The 23461-nt window shown below is 36.1% G+C and overlaps 2 protein-coding genes across 61 annotated transcripts in view; both read left to right on the top strand.

Moving 5' to 3' along the window:
• The window catches only part of ubtfl (upstream binding transcription factor, like), a 29824-nt gene extending 12849 nt beyond the window's left edge, over positions 1–16975 (top strand). For 4 of the 55 annotated variants that reach the window (XM_087239090.1, XM_087239091.1, NM_001443231.1 and 1 more), the window contains exons 11-20: positions 955–996; positions 1072–1185; positions 1308–1463; positions 7536–7664; positions 8075–8160; positions 8273–8462; positions 11505–11552; positions 12869–12934; positions 13179–13295; positions 16298–16975. In XM_087239090.1, the coding sequence (XP_087095216.1) occupies positions 955–996; positions 1072–1185; positions 1308–1463; positions 7536–7664; positions 8075–8160; positions 8273–8462; positions 11505–11552; positions 12869–12934; positions 13179–13295; positions 16298–16381 (1032 nt within the window). In that variant the 3' untranslated portion in view covers positions 16382–16975. Of the gene's footprint in view, positions 1–954; positions 997–1071; positions 1201–1307; positions 1464–7535; positions 7665–8074; positions 8161–8272; positions 8463–11504; positions 11553–12868; positions 13001–13178; positions 13296–16297 lie in introns of all 55 variants that reach the window. The other 51 variants (NM_001443226.1, NM_001443227.1, XM_087239069.2 and 48 more) reach the window with 23 other exon arrangements.
• A 1434-nt stretch (positions 16976–18409) lies between these two features.
• The window catches only part of asap1a (ArfGAP with SH3 domain, ankyrin repeat and PH domain 1a), a 91934-nt gene continuing 86882 nt past the window's right edge, over positions 18410–23461 (top strand). For 4 of the 6 annotated variants that reach the window (XR_015477465.1, XR_015477464.1, XM_087238621.1 and 1 more), the window contains exons 1-3: positions 18410–18692; positions 19116–19208; positions 21711–21837. Coding sequence is in view for 3 of the 6 variants with exons in the window: in XM_087238621.1 (XP_087094747.1) it covers positions 19150–19208; positions 21711–21837 (186 nt within the window). In the remaining 3 variants the exon portion in view is untranslated. 6 annotated transcript variants of the gene reach the window in all.

The following is a 23461-nucleotide window of genomic DNA, read 5'->3' as shown; positions in this document are numbered from 1 at the left end:
AAGTGTTTTTTTTATGGGAAAGTTGCAACCATTACTTCGACCTTTAGTGTTACACAAATCATTCAAGAAACATTTATATTTTTTTAGGTCTGCTTGACATTTCTGTAGAAACTGTATGTTTGTTTGAGTATTGGTTGATAAATAGAAAACTCCAAAATACATTTTATAAACGTATATAAAAGAGATATAAACAAGTGTTTAAGACATTAATTTTGTTCAAAATAAATAGGAAAACGAGGGAAAAAAGTTACTATTCATTGACAAAGCTCTCAGTAAAACTGATGAAAGGGCATAGTTCATATTACTTTATGCATAAAAAAAAGTCATATTTTGGTTTTGGGAGTCTCCAACAACAATCTGATATGCATGCAAGGTCAAAAAACACTTTCATTGTCTTATAATATGCATTTATTTTTAACTAATTATCCCAACGACTCCTGTTTGATTTGTACAGCTATTCATTTGTTCCCAAAGCCCTCCTTAGCACGATGCTAATCTGTGCTGATTGGTCCGATGACCCAGTCTTTTGCGATTGGTCAACTGTGTATAGCATGAGACAGAGAGAAATGCCCAGCATGGCTTATCAACAGTTTTGAAGTAGTCAGAGTGTATGTGTGAGCCTAATGCCACCGGCATACTGCTCTATTCTTAACCATGACACACATTGAGTATTAAGATTTGTTACCCCGATTCATTTGAACCACTCTGAGTTGACTCCTTTATAGATGAATCAATAGTTTTAAACATAATGCACTTTCCGATTTAAGCTTTAGCTGGATATTTCACTTCACTTAGAGCTGTGTTACACACTGCATGGAAGGTCATTTTTAAAAACCCATATTAGGGGCTCTTTACAATGTTAATGCTGTTATTAGAGTTCTTATTAACACCATTATTGCATTTAAATTTGTTTTAGATATAGATGAATCTAACAATCTTCATCTCTCTTATCAGAAAAAGAAACAGTACGAGATTGACCTTCAGAGGTTCCTTGAAGTAAGTACAAGTCACAATAAACTCATACTATTAAAATGGAGACTGTTGAATTTCTGAATCTTTGTTCCTCTGCAGAGTCTCCCAGATGAGGAGAGAGAGCGAGTGATGGGAGAGGAGAAGCTGGGTGGCTCCAGGCTGAGCTTAGGGGGCGCAGGAAGCCCCCTAAGGGCCAAATCCCCATCTGCGAAGGTGGGCATCTGCAAGGTGTCCTTATTTATTTACCTGCATGCTATAATTCTCTGGTGTTATTATGTCTAAAACTGTCTGTTTTCAGAGTGCAGTAATGTTTTTTTGTTGTTGTTGTGCTGTAGGATCGGGTTCGTGACCCTGAGCTGGATCAGTGGGTGCATGGACTTTCAAAAGAGAAGCGAGACAGTAAGAAGAAAACACGGCTTCCTGAAACGCCTAAGACTCCAGAAGAGATGTGGCAGCAGAGCGTGATAGGAGACTATCTGGCTAAATACAGAGTAAGAGAGACTTGACTGAATCACAGAATGCTAAAGAAAGATGTAGTATTTATCTTAATCTTGCAGTGTTCTTGTTACACATTACATTTGCTGTACTAATAACAGTAAGTTATGCATAATTGCATGCAACTAAGTGTAAACCACATCTAATTACTACCCTAAAACTATTGTTAAGTACATGTTGTCAAATGGATAGTTCACCCAAAAATGAAAATATACAAGTGGTTTTAAACCGTTGAGTTCCTTTTTTTAGATGAACACAAAATACAATGTTTTGAAGATAGCTTAAAAGTTTCTTTCAGCTTCGATGTTTAAATACAGTCAAATCTATTTTATCTAGAATTTATTTATTTTTTTAAATCCATGCTTTTATTACGACTAGATTGGAGTATTGTAACTCCTTATACTTTGGGATTAGTCAGAAAACCTTATCTCATTTACAATTAGTTCAAAATATTGCTGCAAGGCTTTTACTAAGAAACATGACCACATCACACCAGTTTTAAGCTCTTTGCACTGGTTGCCTGTGCACTGTCGAGTCACTTTTGAAATTCTTTTCTTGGTTTTTAAATCTTTAAATGGCCTGGCACCTTCTTATTTGTCAGACATGTTAATTGAAAATCAGCCTGGTTGGTCTCTTCGGTCATCTAAACGGGGATTATTATGCATTCCTAAGTCGAGGCTGAAATGCAGAGCTGACCGTGCCTTCGCAGTAGCTGATCCTAGGTTGTGGAATGTTTTGCCCCTCTGTATTAGATCGGTTTCATCTCTGTCTTTTTTAAAATCTTGAAAACCTATCTTTTTGATTTTTCAGTTTATCAATGAAAATGATCTGTTTTAGCTATAATTTTATATTTTTCTCTGTTGTGATGTGTATTGTGCAGCACATTGGTCAACCTCTGGTTGTGTTTAATGGTGCTATATAAATAAAATTGACATTGACATTGAAAACCTGTAACCATTGACAATTATAGTAGATAAAACAAATACTATGGAGGTCACTGATTACATGTTTTCTCCAAAAATATATTCTTTTGTGTTCAACAGAAACAAGTGAAGAGTAGGTAAATGATGACAATTTTCATTTTTGAATTATCTGTGCCTTTACAGGGTGTCTGTGGGGTCTTAAGTCTTAAAGTCTTAAATTTCAAAAACAAAATTTTAGGCCTTAAAAAGTCCTAAATTCACTGAAATATTGTGTTGTAGGCCTTAAATCATTTTAAACAGGTCTTTATTTCCCTATGTCCAAGTAAAGCTACCCAATTTGGCCAACATTCAATCACCTAAAATCATTTCGAAACTTCTTTTTTATATTTAAGTTTTTTATTGCAAAGAGAGATAATTAGCAATAGCTGTTAGGAATTTTTACAGCAAAGTCTCCAAATTAAATTCCCTAATCAGGGAAAGAAAACTAAAACTAAAGCAACACATCCCTTTACATGATCTTCCATTAATACAAAAACTGTTAAAGAAATAAACAAGTCATTAGAAACAAGTGATCAGCAAAGTGTTTAGCCCTGTATAAGTCAAAGATTTTATTCATAATGGTCTTAAACAGGTCTTAAATTTGATTTGAAGAAACCTGCAGAAAAGCTGCTTTAAAGCAACATTATGTTTTTTGCTTACAGCTTCCCCCATGTTGTTTATAAGCTTAATATTTTTGCTACCAGTATTGTTAATACTGCAACTGAGATGTGTAAGCTTCCCTGTGGACAGAGCATTAAATGCAAATTTGTTGACTTTTAGTTGATAGAATGGGCACATTCAGAAACCTTATTTGGAGACCATGTCCACCAGCCCAGCAAAGAAGCCCATTTACCACATAAAATACTAATAACCTATATATCTGGCATTGAAATAAGTTTGTAAGACTGTAAAGTAACAGAGCATCTTTATTTTAATAACCGTTAAAAACATGAACTAGACCGAATGTAGGTCCATCTGATATTGATTCATGCTCAGGCTTTTGTCCGATTACTTTCTGACTGTATCTGAATTTGACCCCTGTACCATTAAATTGTGCACTATTTGAGGGAGCAACCATTTGTAGAGGTGTCTAAAATCATCATAGTGAACGTTCTGAAGTGCACTCAACCAATCCCATAATGCATTGCGATAACGAGTGTACAATTAAAGTGTGAGAATTCATTCAGTTAAGAGTTGTTCTACTAATGAAATCATTTTAGAGACCTTTTTAAGGTCTGAAAACTATATAGTGTTGCTTTAATTTTCTTATTATTAAGATTTTTTTGGACATTATTTTTACGTTACATTGTATTTTATATCTGCAGCCAAAAATGAGAGCTTTTCTCAAAACATATGCCATTGTTTGCTTCAATTCTAAAGTTTTGCTTTGAAAACTTTTAGCTTTTTTATTTCAAGAACCCTTGGTGCCGGAACGCTGTCCTTGTTTTGGTCATTTTAACCTGCCCAATGACAGTTTAGCCAATTATATTTCAGCACCCCGGGTTGCCTTGGTGGAAAACCGTGTGTTTCATTTATTCAATTAATTATTCATTCATTCATTTAGAAAGGCTCTGAAAGCATGCATCCATGACTGAAATGCGACCTCTGGTAGACAGTAGCAGACTCTGAAACAAAACGCAGATTCAGAGTTACACATGAGGTTATTAATTAGCAAACTACTTAATTTTTACGAGTGTAAACATTAGATGAGCAGGTTACATTGTAACCCTGTGTCCTAACAACATGCTTCGTGACTAGATATGCAGTGATAAGCAATTTATCAGTTTGCACTAGACGAAACACGACAGAAAAAAAGCCATTCAGAAGCAAAGAATATGCATGAAATTATAAGGTTTATAATCGAATTAATAAATATTTACCCTCTTTAACATTATTGAATGTACATGCTGAATCACTCATATGTGTTTATTTTATTTTCAAGATCTGAGGTGATCTAGTGCTGCTTTCAGTAGTATGGCAATAAATGTCATGTAAAATGGCATTCAAACTCACATTGTTAGCATTTAACACTGAATAAAGCACATGAGGTTTACCTGAGGTGATCATTGCTTTCTGTTGTTCCACTGTGAGAAATAGAAGCTGTTTCTAAAATATAAAGTCCAGGTGTTAGTAAGAACAATAACTTTTTTTAATATTAAAAATATTCCTTCTATCATGTGCTGTTGTTTTTATTTAGCAAACGACTTAAATCAATCACTCCTGGGGGGTATTCCAGAAAGCTGGGTTAACTTACCATCTGCTAAAACCTAAACTCTCGGTTGATTTACCCAAAACCTGCTTACCGCGAGTATGTTGGTTCCAAAACAGGTGACAAGAGTTAGTTAAATCAACCTCCTGAAGATAACCGCGGGTTAATGCGCGTGCACGGCACACACCTGAAGGCATTTTCAGTAGATCGCCGAATTCACGAGTCACCATAGAAAGTCACGGTGAGAAAAAAAGGGCAACGCACTTTACAAAGGCGAAGCTGGAGGTTTTAAACACAGAGATTACACATCTGCTTCAACGAAGGAAAGAAATATAGAATAAGAAATAGATAAGAAAATAAAAAATAAATAATAAGAAAATGTATTAGTTCATTAAATTACACATGCCACCCTCCATTTTATTGTAATGATAAATTAAACTACTCTTTAACATCCTTTTTGAGTATGTTGTGTAACCATTCATGCATTTATTTTTCTTGCCATTAATTTCTTAAGGCCACAATATGTGTATTGACTAATAAGGCTTATAGAAATTGTAATCTTTCTGGAGCTAGAACTCTGTCCAAAGTCATTAAACACAGAAACATTATCATAAAAGGTAATATTTAATTACTGGAGCTCTTTATTTAACACTCTAGAATATTCTTTCTGACATGCAGCTAATAGAAAGAGGCCTGTCTAACTGCTGTGTCCTATAATAAAGGCTTTTCAGTGGTTGAGTTTTTGACTTAAACCACACACTCTGTCACTGTTGTAAGTGATTGTTGTCAGATAGCTTTAGGTTCTTTTTATTTTGCATGCAGACGAAGTTCCTTCTGCCTCAACTAACAAGCAGTGTAAGAATTTTCTGCACTTTTCCATATTTGAATATTACTCTTGGATCACAAAATCTTTTATCTACATATTTAAATTCTAAAGTAGCTGTATAAGGTCCATCTTCAAAGATAAAGTCACATGAGCATCAACTTAAGGTGAGAAATGTATATGAAAAATATGTTGCACGTTGAAAGGTGTGTGTATAAAGCAGTGTACAAAATCATTCATTTTATTTCAGGAAATGAAGAAATGAACAGACCAAACTATTTGATTAAACATAGTTTTTTGATTAATTATATTTTTTAGCACTCTTCCATCTGTTTTGTCTGCTTGGGTCACTGAGATTTCCTCTGGGTCAGGCTGCAGGTAGGGTGTGTCATCGTATAAGGCAGAAAAGGGTATCTTTTGTCCTCCAGTAAGTAACAATGTAGTGCCCAGTAATGATCCTATTTTATAATACAAATATAATAAAAATAAACATTGTGTTAAGCAACATTTGCTTTATAGTTTTTTATTTTTTTTACTATATTTGTGGTATACACTTGAATCATTACTTCCTGAAAATCAGCCATTTAGCCTCAACATAGTGATGAGGTGGGGTGTGTGATGAGCTGGTAAGTGGAAGCAGTAATGAGTTTAATAGTTGAAACACCAAAAGATTAAGGATAGAAAATTAAGTTGTACCTGCACACTTATACTTTGGACAAATTTTATTTTATCAGTGTCCTTTAGTGACTGATGGAGCTTTAAAATCGGCTGCAATTAATGCACACAATAGCATTTAGAAACCCTGAAAAAAATATTATATTAAAAAATGTAGGTGTGTGTGTGTGCGTGAATGTATATATATAAGAATGACGTCCTACATCTAAAATTAAAGATATATTTTCCTACAAAAGACAAAGCTGCCACTTATAATATTATACAGAAAAATGTGAGGGTGCAGAAGGAGAGAAAAAACACAAGATCTGTAAGTGAGATTCGAACTCGCTCCGTTGTGCGCTCCGTTTTTCTTTATCGACGCACTGTCCACTACGCTATTGCCGTGCTCTGAATCATCTGTGTAATGATACGCAGTGATTTATGACCAAGGAACTGTACGAAAGTGTAAAAAACAGTTCAGTGCCAGGCATACTGTACAGGTGGTCCTACTGCCACATTGTACAGTTGCCTAAAATGCCCTGACGCGAATACAAAGAGCAGCACTGAATGTTTTTTATGGTAAGCGCAGACCCGCGGTTTGTCACATTTGATTTCAAAAAGGTTTGTTAAATACATTGACATTATGAATTTGTTTATGAAAAAAACTATGCACTTATAACCCTCTCACAACGAAAAAACTTGTATCTGTGTGTCCACATCCATAAATATTCCCATCAAAAGAGCACGCAATGCTCAGTAAACTCTCTAAAACAGACAAACTCTAAAACATAGCAACTTACTCTCTGAACATAACCTGCTCCGGAGCAGGTTATCTTCAGAGAGTAAGTTGCTATGGCTACTTAACATACCCAGAAGTTACCTTCGATTTTGGAACCAAAGTTGAGGTTATCCACCTACTTACTCTCAAACTTACCCGGGTATGTCACATAACCTGCTTTCTGGAACAGCCCCCTGTTCTCAATCTGGCAACCTGCACTTGCGTTTGTTTTGATCCAGGCGTGCAATACCTAGTTCAAGCACTGGGTGTCAAACTTACATACTGCACCTTTAGTTCCAACATAAAGTGCATTGTAATAGTCCAGACGAGAGCTGATAAAAGCATGAATGGCTTTCTCTAGAAATATCTTGACTTTGGAAAGAAGGTGAAGCTGGAAAAAGTTTGCCCTGATCACTGAATTTTAGTTTCAAGCTTTCTGAAAATTCAGTGTAGAATTGTGCATACATGAATCTGTGCGCGGAGCTAAACAGGCTGTGATGTGGATGTAGACACAGATCTTAGTTTAGTGTGATGAAATTGGAACAAACTTGTTGTTTTATTCTAATATGTAATGTTCTAAGACCTTAAAAATCATGGGAAATTTCGATATCTCAGTTTATGACTCCTTTAAACTCTTCACAGAGCGACCGGAAGAAAGCACAGAATGCAATGGACGCCGCTTGGAAGGCCATGGAAAAGAAGGAGAAGATTCCGTGGATCAAGAAAGCTGCAGAGGACCAGAAGCGATACGAGGTTCAGTACCGAACCGTGGTCAGTGACCAGACGTTTTGACCACTGTCTTCTCACCTGTGCTGAAGAAATGTCAAAATGTTGGTCACCCCTAACCAGAGTAGAGGCAGAGGGGTCTGCAATGGATGCTCATGTTTCACAATGTGTATATGCTCAGTTTGTGCTGTTGGTGGAGCTTGTACAGTATTACTGTTCAACGAGCATGACACCATCATTTCAGTGCTTTGTCACTTATTCTTGATAAATCTGACAACATTAGATATGTTCGCTCTTGCACTTGTATATATCTGTGTTGTGTAAACAAATCATTTGGTTAATCTGCTCATCTGTTGTCATGAGCATTTCGGCATGAATTATGTTTGGACTTGGCGTTAAGGAGGAATAAAGTCAGTTTTATTTTCATGTTCTTTCTTTTGTTTTTTATTGTGCAGAGGGAGCTGTTAGAGATGAGAACGGTTCTGTCAGGACAAGGACAGAGAAAACCCAAATTCGATGGCGAGCCTAAAAAGCCCCCTGTGTGAGTTTGCCATTTTTACTTTGCTGATTTCTAAGAGACACCTTCCTAGTTTAAAAACAAATACTGTTTCATCTGTTTCAGCACTCATTCCTCTTCTGTTCTTGACTCTCAGGAGCGGTTATCAAATGTTCTCTCAGGAACTCTTAACCAACGGCGAGCTGAATCACTTCAGCCTGAAGGAGCGCATGGTGGAGATTGGCAAACGGTGGCACAAACTTAGCCAAAGCCAGAAGGACAAATATAAAAAACAGGTGGAGGAACAACAGCTCGAGTACAAAGCTGAACTTGAAGCTTGGGTGAAGGTAGGAAGTTTTTTCAATCGTTCACATCTGTGGACAAAAATGTAGTAAAATTAAAGACGATTTTAGTTTATAAAGTATATACGAGACTGTTTGGTACACTTTTATGGCCGTTTTCACTGTCAAAAAGCGTACTGAATTGTACCGTACTACTTTTTCGGCACCCTTTTGAAAGGTTACCAAAAGGCGGAGCTAGACGCGCAGGTGAACGCTATTGATTTACAGAGATGGGTCACTCGCTCACGCAACGAGTTAGAATGAAAACAAAGGATCCGCCATGTTTTAAATACACACACAGCCAAGAGATTACAGCGGAATTATATAAACATATAATAATGAGCCATGGTCGACCCGGGCTCAAACAAACCTTGTCGTCGTCTTGATGAACAGCCATAAAGCCAAAAAGAAGAGCAGATTTACCCTGTGCCTTGTAGTTATTTACGAGCCAGTCTGAAGCAGGAGCGGTTTCACTTACCTGCTTGCGCATGCCGCATGTCTGTCATTTCAAATATAAACTTCTTGAGCTCATGATAATAACGTGTGCTTAATTATTGGCATGCTTTTGAAACGCAATCCTGTCAGAAACTGACAAACGCAAGAGTGGCACGCGAAAATACAATGGAGAAGCCGGAAAAAAAGGAGCACATTTTTTCAGCAAACGTTAACAAACAGCCATGTTTAACTATATCATCACCTTTTGGACTTATGAACCTTATGAACACACACACCTTATGAACTCGGAATGATAGAATTATTTTCTAACAAGAGGCTACATGTGCTGCTGAAGATTAAAGACACATATAAGAGGTTTTCACTGGCTATATTTTGTGTTGTTTTTGAACCTAAATAAGGACTAGATGTCTGCTTTTGTGTAGTTCTCTTGTATTTGTTAACATATCAGAGACTGTAAGGGTCTGTATGTGTTCATACATGTTGCATTTATTTATTTATATAATCACAGACGTTACAGTAGGCTATTTGGCACTGTCATTGATCTGCAGTTATAATCAACTCATGTTCATAGAAGAGTTAGTAATAAACTTTAATACAGAAGTATTTATGTGTATAAAGCATCTGTTTTGTGAGAAGTGCTTCTCATATGATATGTAAGCAACTCGTACAGCTTTACTTTAGACATTTTCTCGAGGGAGAATGGTGTTGACTGAAACTTTGTCGTACACAACGCCCAACAAAAGAGTACATTAGTACCCTTTAAGTAGTGGAAACACAAGCCTGATAAAGGTGACCTGTACCAACCCGTACTGTACCAGCCAGTGGAAACAAGTCAAAAGTGACATTGTATTAATATATTTAAAAATCTTAATAGAATTAGTTTAAACAGTCTTTGAGGGATGTGTCCAGATGGACCTAAAAATATAGGATTTTTTTCTACATACCTACATTACATCTAAAAAAACGAAATCCGTTTTTTGTTTTTTTTTACATGCGTCTTAGTCTGGACATTCTAGATTTCTCATTTATTATGCTTGATAATAGCATAAACATACCTTAGTGACTCTACTATGATTGATTTCATAATGCAGTAAAAAAAAAAATCATTCAAAAAAATTAAAATGAATAAAAGAAAACCTTTCTACATCTTTCTTTTAGATTTTTTTAACAGTGTAACACCTTATTTAACTACTGAGTAACATCAATTAATTACATGTGCTTACTATATGGTTAGAGTTAGAATTTGGGTTTGGTTTAGGGTTTGTTAAATGTAATTATGTATAATTAATTGTAATTGGTTAATAGGGCTGCACAATATATTGTTTGGGCATTGATATATGTGCACAATAGTCACATTGCAAGATTAGATTATTTATTAATATATAAAAGATGAATATATTATTCCAAGGCACTCAGAAAATGTGGAAAATTATGTTTGTTTTTAATTTTCCACATTTTTCGAGTGCCTTGGACTGATTTCTGTTGTTTGAGATTTTCTGTAATTTGAGATACCCCCTGGGTGCTTTTTGTTTGTTTGTTTTGGATAAAGATATTATTATTTTAAAATCATTTATACAAAGATAACCATGTTATTTTTTTTTTGTTTAATTTCTGTATCTGCACTGTTTATTTCACTTTACCTTTGCTCTGTCAAATCTTTCAATGCTTGTAAGCTATTATATTTTATGTAAATGCACTGCATAGAAAAACACTTGATCCTCCCAATCAATCTAAATGAATTAAATCTTTCCAAATCAAGCAATTTTTAAATCGATCTGGTAAAATTATATTCATGTCGCAATGTATATTGCAGAAAAACAAAACATTCAATGTCCGATTTATTTATTTGTATTTTTTTTTTCAAAATCATGCAGCTCTATTGTGTAATTATAGTAAGTACATGGAACGTGTAACAAGGACACCTTAAAATAAAACGCTACCTATATTTTTATACTTCATTGTACATCTTTTTTTATACTTTTAGCATTTTCTTAATTTTAGAAAAACTGCTTGTGCATTTATATAAAAAAACAGTATGTTCAAATACAGGTATGATATTAATTACAAACAATAACACAATAAGGTCATGTTAACCTCACATTACAATGATTAACATTGAACTTTAATTTTTGACAACATTTATTTACCTTTGTCAATGTTAGTTCATAAAAAAACAATCGTTCATTACTCGTTCATGAAAGGTCATGGTGAATTAATGTTTGCTTTAAGGCATGTACAACTAATGTCCTAATAAATCTAGAAATAAATATTAAAATTAATAAATTATTTTGAAGTATTACTGTATTTACCTCAGGCTAATAAAAGATAGCTTTCTGCAAACTAAAAAGTTTGAAATCTTCATTTGAAATATAAAAAGTGTATTAAATATATATTTATTTTTACTTAAAATAAATTGTCGACTAAAGCTGAAATATTTGAAAACGTGAATTCTTTAAAGAAATTAGTGTATGTTCAAAATATTCTTTCTTTGTCATCCATGACTTGATTACAAAAATAAATGTGTGACTAGAGTGAGTTTGAGTGTGTAGTGACATCTCTCCCTCTGTTTTTTCTTTCTTTTCTCTCTCCAAGTCACTATCCCCTCAGGAGCGTGCAGTTTATAAAGAGTTCTCCTCTACGGTAAGCAGTCCCAAACTTCATATTGGCTGCTGTCACTTGCGCTTTATAATGCAGAGCTCAGTATATTAGCATAACTTCTTACACAGTCGATCATGTAGCTGAGATTGTGATTTCCTCTTCTCTGTACCCAAACCCCCTGCACTGCATGGCAAGATTCGGCACTCTGATTGATTAGCTGATTGACTTTGCATGTAAAGGCTGATTCTGCCCATACAATCACATATGGCTCCATTATTTCCTTACTTCAGAATCTCATACACTACTGGTCAAAGATCAGTAAGATTTTTAAAAATGTTTTGGATAAAATGCCTGATCTGCTCACCAAGGCTGCATTTGTTCAATGAAAAATACGGTACAAATGTAACTGAAATGTTATTACAATTTAAAATAACTGTTTTCTTATTTAAATGCGCATCATTGGTTAAACCCGATACTGTTTCCATTGAACATTATATAGTCTTCAGTCACATGAACTTTAAGAAATCATTACTATACTGTTGTATTATATAAATATTACTCTTAGTCAATCATTTATAGTGAGTTTTATTATATATAGTTATCATTATAATATATAATTACTTATAATTTTCAATGTTTAATCAATCAATTTTAGAAATTTTATAATATTTTGCGTTCTTCGTGTCTCTAATATTTCTGTTAAACATTTAAATTTATCTTTGGTGTATTAAAGTAAACACCTTTTTTAATCTTACTTTTAAATGCTGCCATATAACACTTTCCACAACTATGAAGCTGCCCAACAGTTTACTACACTGATAATAGTCATATGATAATCATAAACCCTGATAATTATCACACGCCCGTAGACCCCCCCCCCCCCCACACACACACACACTGCCCCCAACCCCAACTGACAAAGTCCAGAATTTGATCCCAACATGATCTCATTTATCCCATTTTTGACTGCTATACCAACATCAATTGTGAAAATTATCAATAGAAAAAGGCTTTTAAGACCAATACAATTTTTAATTATTCAAGTGGTCAAATTGTGACCAAGAAAAGTTGAACAAGCCGGTCAGTTTGTTATTTGCCTTACTTACTTACATACGTATTACCAAATAAATGCAGCCCTGGTTAGCAGAATAGGCTTCTTTTTTTTTTTTAAATGTGCTGATCCCAATCTATTGAGCAGTAGTGCATGTATGTCAGCAAACTAACATGATTGAATGTATAATATACTTAAGGCTGTACTGTGGTGCGACTAATCATTACTCAAGCTTGAACGTCTGTGTTTTTTTTCCTGTGCTGCTCTGTCCTTGCACCCCCATCCCGTCCTCTCTCTGCCCTCACAGAAACGGCGAAGCACAACAAAAGCTCAAGGTCCCGGGGCCAAAGTGCGCGTCACCAAGGGGAAGGCGGTAGGTGCCAGAGCCGCAACAGTGGGTCCCGGGGGGGGCAAGCGTTCCATGGCGTACCGGGCCAAGGTAACGCCCGCTCTCTCTGGGCTAATCACCCACACAGTCTGTGGACTCTGTTTAAGGGTGTTGCATTGTATTTTAGTTTGCGGATTTCTGCTGAGAGTGTTTTTTGTGTAAATGTGCTGGTACACCGATACACCTGTGTAGCTGCCTGTTTGAGAGATGTGTGACTCTTGGTTTCCAGCAGGACACATCAGACTCCGATGACGACGACGAAAAAACAGACACTTCCGATTCGGAGGATGATGATGACGAGTCGTCTGGCAGCACGGATAGTTATGAGGATGACGAAGATGATGAGGTTAATGTTGCTTTGGTTTAAACTAGGGCTGGGCGATATCTTCAGTCTGGATTCATCTCAGTGCATCCAATTCTGCCAGTTTTTTATTAGTAATTAATACTTTTAAAATGACCACAGGACAGTTTTTTTATCATTATTTATCATCGTTATTAAAAAAAAACAAGACATCTAACAAGAGCATTTAAGTAAGAAGAAATGCAGAAATGGAATGAAATGTAAGCGAGCTATTTTTTTCCTGCTGTTTGAGCAACATTAAGGGCACAGATAGTAGGTTTGTTATATGGATGCAGTGAAATAAAAATTCTGGGCCAAAACTGATTTACCAGCATTTCCATTGGCAACAGTGGCACAACTGCAAGCATCAGCATGCAGGAGCTACTCTTGCACTTTCGTCGGCACAGCAACAAACTGTCTTTGCGAAGAACAAGCCATTGAAATGAATGGGTTTCATAGGTCAGTGCTTTCCGTGTTCGGTGTTGATGTCTTCGAGTACACAGTGACTTTTGCTGGAGAGAGAGTGAAACCAGCGCTTAACACTTGGCAGTGTGGTGCAGAATAGCATTCAGCTCTTATTTTTGGCCGTTTTTCTCTTTTGGCTCATTGATATTGATATTTTTGGCTGAATGATATTTAGTGGCCTAATGCAGTGTTTCTCGACCATGTTCCTGGAGGACCACTAGCTCTGCACATTTTCCATGTCTCCTTAACCAAACACACCTGATTCAGATCATCAGCTCATTAGCAGAGATTGAAAGACCTGAAAAGTATATGACAGACAAAGGAGACATCCAAAACATGCAGTGCTGGTGGTCTTCCAGGAACATGGTTGAAAAAACACTGGCCTACTGCACAGATCTAATATAATGCAACACTTCAGATTTCCTCCCTGCACATCTTAAGACATGTTAAGTTTTAACATAAATGTAGTTAATTATAATTATATTTGGTAATGTATTCAGAGAATTTAAAAGTTGGGAAATTGGATGCGTATCAGTATAGACTTATTTCAATGGGGTGACATCATTGGCCCATGAACATTTCCTGTTTGTTTTCAAACTATTTTATTACAAGAGGCAATTTAATCATAACGTAATGTTAAAACAGCTATCAAAACATTATTTATCAAAATGTGGCGCATTTTAGATTCTCAAAAGCTATAGAAATTAAAAGTGTAAAACAAGAATTATGTTAGGACCATTGTTTTTGTTTACACCCCTTAAAATGGTCTATATTAGGTCTGTGCAGTCATTCTATTCACCTTATTTTTCGCTGACGATTGGGCGCAGCCATTTGAATATTTTTTGACTCGAGACTTCCGGTCTTATTCACTTCCATTCATTTTTAGACATTAAAAACTGCTCGTTTCGCTGTTTGATGTTGCAAACTGATATTTTCTTATTATATTATTCTACTTGTTCTGTATAATCATGCAAATATTTGTTTGTAGAGCAAGTAGTTTGACGGTTTTCTGCCGTTTATTATTTCTAGTCATTTGTCCCATAGGCGATTGAATCGAAAGTTCTAAAACAATTGCTAAAATAGGTGCACTTCCGCATTTTAGAATAAGGTCAATAAACTTACACTACATAGAAAAAACATATAAATATTAATGTACAGTATGTGTCTATTTTTAGTATTTGTATCTTGATGAGACTAATATCTAACATCCCACAAACTAAAGAAAAACTTTAACTATTTAGAAACATCCTGCTCGTGATAGAGGTATGGGTTTATCAACTAGTTTTCCCACTATTTCCACTCAAACTGATACTGGCGAAATCAACACCATTTTTACTGTCATGCACTCTAAAATAAATCAGAATCGAGTCAGCCTGCAGAGCTGAAATTCACACGCTGTAAGCGGTAGACCAATCACAACACACTGGGTCAGTTCATCAGAGCTTTCAGAAAAGAGAGGTTTACAAAGAACAAATCTTCAAATTAATAATATTTCAAAGAGTCTCACAAGGTGACGAAGTGAGAAAATAAAAGTGTATTTTGATATTACACGAATGATAACCTTATGAAACAGACTTCCAAAACCAATTAACATAGACACTTTCCTAAATTAATGTTTTTTACAGTCAAAAAATGCAACTTACAGCAGATTGCTGTAACTTATTCACAAGTACAGCTTAGCTATGCTTATTTCCCCTCCTCTCTACACTGTAATTTTGACACAGTAGGACCTTTTTTTCAGGAAGATACTGAAATTTGTACATGTTTTCTATTATATTTGTCCTATTGTTTTAAATTTGCTACTTTGCTCCTATTCAATAATAGGGAAAAAATCATAGCTATATTCTGCGCCACAGCCATATCACAAGAAGGGCTGAGCCTGGTCAATACCTCGATGGGAGACCATAAGGTAAAAACTAGGTTGCTGTAGGAAGTAACGTTAGAGAGGCCAGCAGGGGGCGCTCAACCTGCAGTCTGTGTGAGTCCTAATACCCCAGTAAAAGTGAAGGAGACACCATACTGTCAGTGAGCGCCGTCTTTTGGACGAGACGTTAAACCGTGGTCCTGACTCTCTGTGGTCATTAAAAATCCCATGGCATGGTACTCGTAAAGAGTAGGGGTCTAACCCCAGTGTCCTGACCAAATTCCCTCCATTGGCTCTTACCCATCATGGCTTTTTAATCATTCCCATCCACTGAATTGGCTCTATCACTGTCCCTCCACTCCACCATTAGATGTGTGTGGTGAGCACAGTGGCGTCGTTGTCCTGTGGCTGCCATCGCATCATCAAAGTGGATGCTGCACACTGGTGGTGGTATGGAGAGACCCCCCTCATAATTAAGCGCTTTGGGTGTATGGCACCCTAACACATTACATTACACATTACATTCTAATATAAGTCATTAACCCAAAATAAAATTTCTCATTAAATACATGTTTTGCTCATATCGCCCATGCCTAGTTAAGATCTCAAGAATCTGTTCTGTTATTATTATCATTAGAGGTATTCATTTCGTTTTCCAACATTGATCCCCAATGCACAGAATGAAGAGGACGATGATGATGACCGATCAGACGGCTCCAGCAGCTCATCATCAGAAGACAGCAGCGACTCTGATTCAGACTAATCCGTCCCAGGCTCTCTCACAAGGGGGCTGTGCCGGACACACCCCCTAATCTAACACCCCTCCCAAAGGCAGAGAGGGTGTCCTGTAGCTGTGAGCTCACAGCATGCCCACCGTAATCTGGTTCCCTTTCTTTACAGGGCAAGAAACCACAAGATATGGTGGCCGACAGCTCTCCCCGTCATCATGTCCATACGACAGACTTAAAGTCAATTGGACGCCATGTTGTTTTCTTCTTTTCTTTTACAGGAGCTGTGTTACATGTTTGGTAATGGCATCAATTTTTATTGCCTTTATATAGGTGTGTTATTAAATAATCTGTGTTGGCTGTTTTGTTCTTTTTGTTTTAACTTGAAAATAATTTTCGGATTGAGCCGGTTGAGCTTTTGTACGTTTGGAAAGCATCAGGGTTGCTCGGAGGTGGACGTTCGGGATGAGAGACTTTGCAATGGAGATGAAATCCCCCTGTTCTCCTGTTTATATTTGTCCGCCTCAGAGAGTTGCCGGGGCTGTGAGGGCTATACCAGCTGCTCAAGACTTGTTTAAATCATTCTGTTGCAGATTTTGCGTAATAAATGCACTTTTTTCCTTCTTGTACTCAGTTGTGTCTTTTTAGATACATTGATGATACATAAACCGTTTTGCAAAGGGGTTTTTGTATGTGGATAAGAATTAAATCCATTTTTAGGGGATTTTTGATCAACAACTTTGAACCGTTACATGTCTCTAATGACTCTAAACCAACAAGGAAACATGCAGTAATAGATTCGTAAATTTAAAGAAAAAAGCTATCATAGTGTTTATATATACACAAGACAAAAGTTTGGGGTCAGTGGGATTTCTAAATGTTTTAAAATAAACTTCTCCTGCTCACCAAGGCTGCATTTATTTAATCAAAAATACAGTACAAACTGTAAAATGTTGTTGCACTATAAAATAACTGTTCAAAAGTAGTTTATCATTTAATTGAATAATTTATGCCTGTGATTTTAAAGAAGATTTTTTGGCTTCATTACTCTTCAGAGTCATATGATCCTTTAAAAATCACTCTAATATTTATTATTATTATTATTGTAGTTAATAATGGTAATAGTAGTAAAGCAATAATGACAAGTAATAATTTCATTTGAAACTGCAAACAATATAAGAAAGCAGTTATTTGAAATAATATAACTTTTTTTTACATTTAATAAGTACCACCTTGAACAGAATAATTTTCTTTAAAAGAAACATGAAAAAACTGACCCTATTTAGATTTAGATTTAAAAAAATAATAATTACAATACATATATTCAGATGATTTATATTTAATGCCTAACACTATTAATCCTCAAGAAATTGTCATTTAATTATTAACTTTTTATCAATATAATTACGCCAGTGCATCTTAATGAAAAAACAAACAAAAATTGCATTTGGAAACACAGATTCATGTTTATAATGGATATAATTAAACCAATATATTTTGTGACTATTAATATACATTTATAGAATAAATGTTTTAAACAATGATTCGGTTAGGCGTATTTTTATGTAAATGAAAAATTATTGGTTTAATAATATTTTACAGTTAAAGGTAGCCTAACAGTTGGGAGTTTTTTTATGATAACATGTCTACATGTTTTAGCTATTTTTGTTTAAAATTACACTAAATGAAACAGCCTATTTGTTGACACATGCACACACACATACATGTGTGTGTGTGTGTATATATATATATATATATATATATATATATATATATATACACACACACACAATTATTAATGTTTATTTTATTTCAAGTAACTTTATTTTGGATTAATGTTAAAACATTTAAACAACCCCCTCAGATGATCCTAATCAAGGGTTATTGCGCATTATCTTCAGTTGATCAGATCTGGATCTGGATGAGTGTTGATCTGGATGTTTCCTCAAAAAACGCCACTGTCATTTCCGTCCGCGAGGCTGATTTTAACGCCGCAGAACGCGCTGGTTTAGGGCCGCGGTATCAGGTTTCCATTTAAAAGTGAAGAGTTGCCAGTTCCTGCCATTAGTCGTGGTCCTGTGCAAGGATTCCCTCCTCCGGCCCCCTCCAAACTCACATGCCGGACTCCCGCTTCCTGTCCAGCAGCTCCAGATGGGGCAGATCAATGCGCGCATTCCTGCTCATTGTAACTGTAGCGGCATGTGATTTCAGCCCGTAATGTCCGCGCGCTGGACGGAGCACAATGCGCTGAATATGGTGCCACTCGGAAACACGGAGCTGTACGCACAATCTGCTTTGCAATTACTTTTTAATCTGTTAATACGGAGTGAAACCGCAGCTGTCTCGGTAAGTTATAATAAGGCGTGGCTATTTTTCCCTGAGTGGCTAAAAATTGTTTCGGACTAATATTATGCCTGGAGCAAATAGAAACTTTAGGAGAGAAGCGCTTTTTATTACTTAGAAAAAATGTGAATCAATTTAAATATTGACAAGTTTTCTTCTCAGGAAAATCCAGCTTAACTGGAAGTTTTGTTTTGGAACATGGTGGGTGGGTGGCTTCTTTTTTAAGGTTGCCATTTGTTGTAGGTAACATGCTTAAAAAAACAGCCTGACCAGATAGAGATTCTGGCTTTCTGGATGGTTCAAATGTGTCCACAAGCTTTCATTAGCTATAAAGTAGCTATAGCACGAGCTGTTTTTCTTTCAATAGAAAGCAGATGTATTTGAGATGTGATCCACACACTGATAATACCTTTTTTATTGTTTTAGCTCAGGGTTGTTTTGCTGAGGTGACTACAGAGCCATGAGGTCCTCGTCCTCGCGTTTGTCAAGTTTTTCCTCCAGGGATTCATTATGGAGTCGGTGAGTTGAGAAATGCACTTCTCTTTTTAAATATTCATCTGCTCATCATATGTGCTTCCAGTGAGTTTATCCTTCCTCCAGATTTGCACATCAATATGCCCGCACTGCTCAGTTTACAGCAGAGTAATCAAACTGTTTAAAGGGGTAGTTCACCAAAAGAATAAATAAAATAAGATTGTTAAAAACCAACATGTGACTTTTGTTCCTCAAGAAAAAATATAGAAGATTTTTTAGCTGAAACTGTGATGCTTGATGATTCTTAAAATAGAAATCAGTAGTTACCACTACAAAACACACACACAAAATACAGGCAAAATAATGTCTTTTAAAGCATACAGGAATGTACTCAATGTACCAGTAGCTGCTAATAAATCACCAATGACAACAATTTAAGCTAAAACATTCTTCTTGAATGTCTCAATAATAGGTCATCTAAATCTTGCATTGGCTAAGGGGGAGTACATTAACAGCAAACTGTCATTTGACGATTGTCATCGCTTTTTTTTTCATATTTATATTCTTCGGATGTCTCTTACCACAGTTGAGATGTCCAACTCTGGTGCATAATTAATAACAAAAATCTGTCCAAGGCACTCAAAAAATCTATACCGCATGTTTTTGGACTGTGGTGGAAACCAGAGAACCCAGAGGAAACCCACGTGAACACAGGGAGAACATACAAACTCCACACAAAAACGCCAACTGACCCAGCCGAGGCTCGAACTAGTGACCTTTTTGCTGTGAGGCGACAGCACTACCTACTGCGCTACTGCGTCACCATATATATATATATATATATATATATATATATATATATATATATATATATATATATATATATATATATATATATATATATATATATATATATATATATATATTTATTTATTTATTTATTTTTTCTAACTTTTTCGAATGCCTTGGACTGATTTTTGTTGTTTATTCTGGTGAATCCCTTACCCAAAGAGCACAGACATAATATTAAAGTTACCCCTGAGCACTTTTTGTTTGATTTTGGATTTTAAGGTGCATTAATATTGGAGTGTGAAAAATAAATGTTTGAGAGACTAATGGAAACATTTTCAGTGCATAAACGGATTTCAAAATATGTTATTAAGTAAGTTTAGCTTATATTACATTTTAAAATGCTTAAATTAAACCAGTTCAGTTGTGGATTATAATTATTGAATTCCCTTTTAAATTCCTATTCAGTCCTATTCAGTTATCAATGTGATGCACGAGTTAGGTCAGAAACTATGCGAGATCCCAACTAAGTTGCTACAATTTTTCGTAATAATTTTGTTATATGTAATAAGCTACAATTTATTAGAAATCTATCTAATTTGACTGTTTTATATGGAAATACCCTTGCTTATGCTGTTTAACAGTATAATTTATTTATGACTGACCGTCAAACCAAATAAATGTATTTACTTTATAGACTACATTTATAAGGCATGGATAAGTGATAATAAATATAATCACAAAATACAGAGAAGGGCCATTTTTATTTATTATTATTATTTTCACCATTTATTTGTTTTATTGTTTTACCAATTTATCATATTTATTGCATGTCTTTATCTCGTTTTTATTGCATTAATAGCCTTTTATCATATGGACTATATATACACTTTTTTTAGTGAAGGTTCTTTATCGGCATGAGTGGTTCCATGAAAAACTTTTAGCATCTTAGGAAACTCTCCATTCAAAAAAGAAAACCTTCTTTAAGAGGAAAAAATGTTCTTTAAATTAATAACTTCTCAAAAAAAAAATCAATAGCTTCTCAAGGTTCTTATGAAAGCAAAAATAGTTTCTTTAATAACTTCACTGCCATAACATTATTTTGGGACCATTATGTTTAAGTGAATACACGCTTGTTTCTTAATTAGATTTTCTGTACAAAGCAGCTAAAGTAAAACCCCTCTCCATTGCGTCGTGACGCATGCGCAGCTGCTCCTCTTGTTTATCCCGTCATCAGCGGTGGGAGGAGATGAGCGTGCGTGCACGCGCTGGTGTCAGGGAGCTCAGACCGTCAGGACGGGGGGAAAACGGAGGAAAGAGAAAGGGAAAACAGAATGAAACCGCTTTACAAACCGGAACAACTATAATTGAAGAAAACACTTAAAATATCATAGCATTTGAAAGCTAGGCTGCGGAATGAGGGCATTTTAAACCAGCATCCCATATCTTACATTGGGAGAACAAGGAGAGGAGTCAGAGCCGTTTTATGTAGATGCAAGTGGATAATTAAGACAGGGGAAGAGGAAAGACGGGGAAATTACACACAACGACCCTCTCTAGGGACGGGATTTGCACAGTCAGTGAAGGAAAAGGCAGTGCCAGGCATTTGGCTACGTTTCTTTTCATTTTACGCATTGCCTTGCCATTCAGCCTTACCCAAACAGAGAGACCGCTCCGCTTTTGACCACCCCTGTCTAATTCATGGTGCTATTGTGATTTTTCTCCCCTCCATTTTTACTGGGCGACCGCGTTTGCAAGGATGCCGGATCAGATCTCCGTGTCCGAGTTTCTCTCGGAGACGACGGAGGATTACAATTCCCCTACGACCTCGAGCTTCACCACCCGCCTGCAGAGCTGCCGGAACACGGTCAATGTTCTGGAAGAGGTAAGGCCGCTCTGTCACTCTCAGATGAGGGGAGCCTCCACTCGCTCACTATTGTGCAAGACGCGAATAACGGTCCAGTCCAATGGAGGATTCACTTTGAACGCACTTAACACTCGTTTCTGCCCTACAACCTCTAGATTCTCCTTGACTCTCTGTGCTGTGAAGCACCAGTCGGTTCCCGTTGGGCTGCGGGTAGTTCAGTAGATGTAAATTTGCTGTAACGTTAAACAGAATGCGGCGCTGGTGAACATTTACATGAATTCATCCGTTGTTGACAACAGTTTACACAGAATACGTTATTCGATAATATTATTACGTCACAATTTCTGCTTTCTAAAAGGGCTGAACTGTGTAAGGTTAATCTGTTCCTGACATTTTAATGAATTTTAAGGAATAACGCGTTCATCAGCGGTGCCAAATAGTCAATGGATTTACAATGAAGTATATTTTATCTAGAACTGCATTGGAATTGCAACGCGAGATGTCAGTTGGATGTAATGTTGAATGTGTTATTTATTTTGTGGCTGACTGTTTCAAGGGAGAAAACGTCATAATTTGTCGTGAGGAATTCTGTGATGTCATCATGGCTGTGGATGTTGGAAGCTACACATTAGTTAATGGGAATTTGGTCAATTTCTTTTTGTAACAACAGACTGTGCACTCTGCACAATTTGTACTCAGAAATATCAGTCTTCTACAAAAATCACTTCATTTTTAATGTAGTGGGTCCTCCCTAATGTGCACTGCCTTGTTGACATCACCAGTCAGATCAATCAAGTCATATTTTGAAAATTAAAAGCTCATTTTTTTTATGTATACAGAAATATATTTTAAGCAATACCTGGGAAACATAAAGGCAGACCTGCTGTGTGCTTAGATGTGGTTTTATTTTGCATTAATTTATCTTCAAGCAGTTGTGTTATTAAGCAGAGCTGGTGTACATTATCAATCGTCAATCACAAAGTTGCAGTAAGCAACACACTAAAAGAAAGCCTTAGCTCCGCCCCTTTCATGTAGCACTGCGAGTGACGTCAGAGCTCTCTATATACTTGAAAGTCCAATAAATAATGTTTATTACATGTTAGTATCAGTATGTTAGTCTTTCAAAATATCTACCGTTTAAGCTAGTGTATTACAAAAAAAGACAAAATTCTGTATATAAAACTGATACAAACATGCAAAGATATTAGTTTATCACTTCTGCCTAAACGAATTAACGTTTTTTTCCACGTCAACTCAGAGTTTAGTTACTCATCAAATTCTGACCAATCAAATGCTCTCTAGTATCTGACATGCCCCGCCCCCTTCAAGACGCTTCTCATTGGCTGCGTCCGAAATCTCCTACTACTCAGTAGGTACTGCATTTGAATTTAAACGTACTACTCGGACATTAGAAAAGTTTATTCTATACAGTATGAATGTGAGCAGTATGAATGGACGTACTACATCCGCCATTTTGTCACGTGACCTACCTGCGTGAGTTGCATCACTTAACTCCCATTCATGAACTCTCTTGCGGGGCATTATAGGATAGCGTAGCGTCCATACGATGCGCACTTCAGAATCTCACCAGAAGTAGAAGGTCATCCGGGGACTTCTCACTTACTGATTTTCAAACTCTTTG

Source organism: Danio rerio, chromosome 2 (assembly GCF_052040795.2).
Source record: "Danio rerio strain M-AB ecotype USA chromosome 2, GRCz13ab, whole genome shotgun sequence".
NCBI classification, from domain to species: Eukaryota; Metazoa; Chordata; class Actinopteri; order Cypriniformes; family Danionidae; genus Danio; species Danio rerio.
Note: the sequence above shows the minus strand (reverse complement) of the source record. Positions and strands in the feature narration are given on the sequence as shown.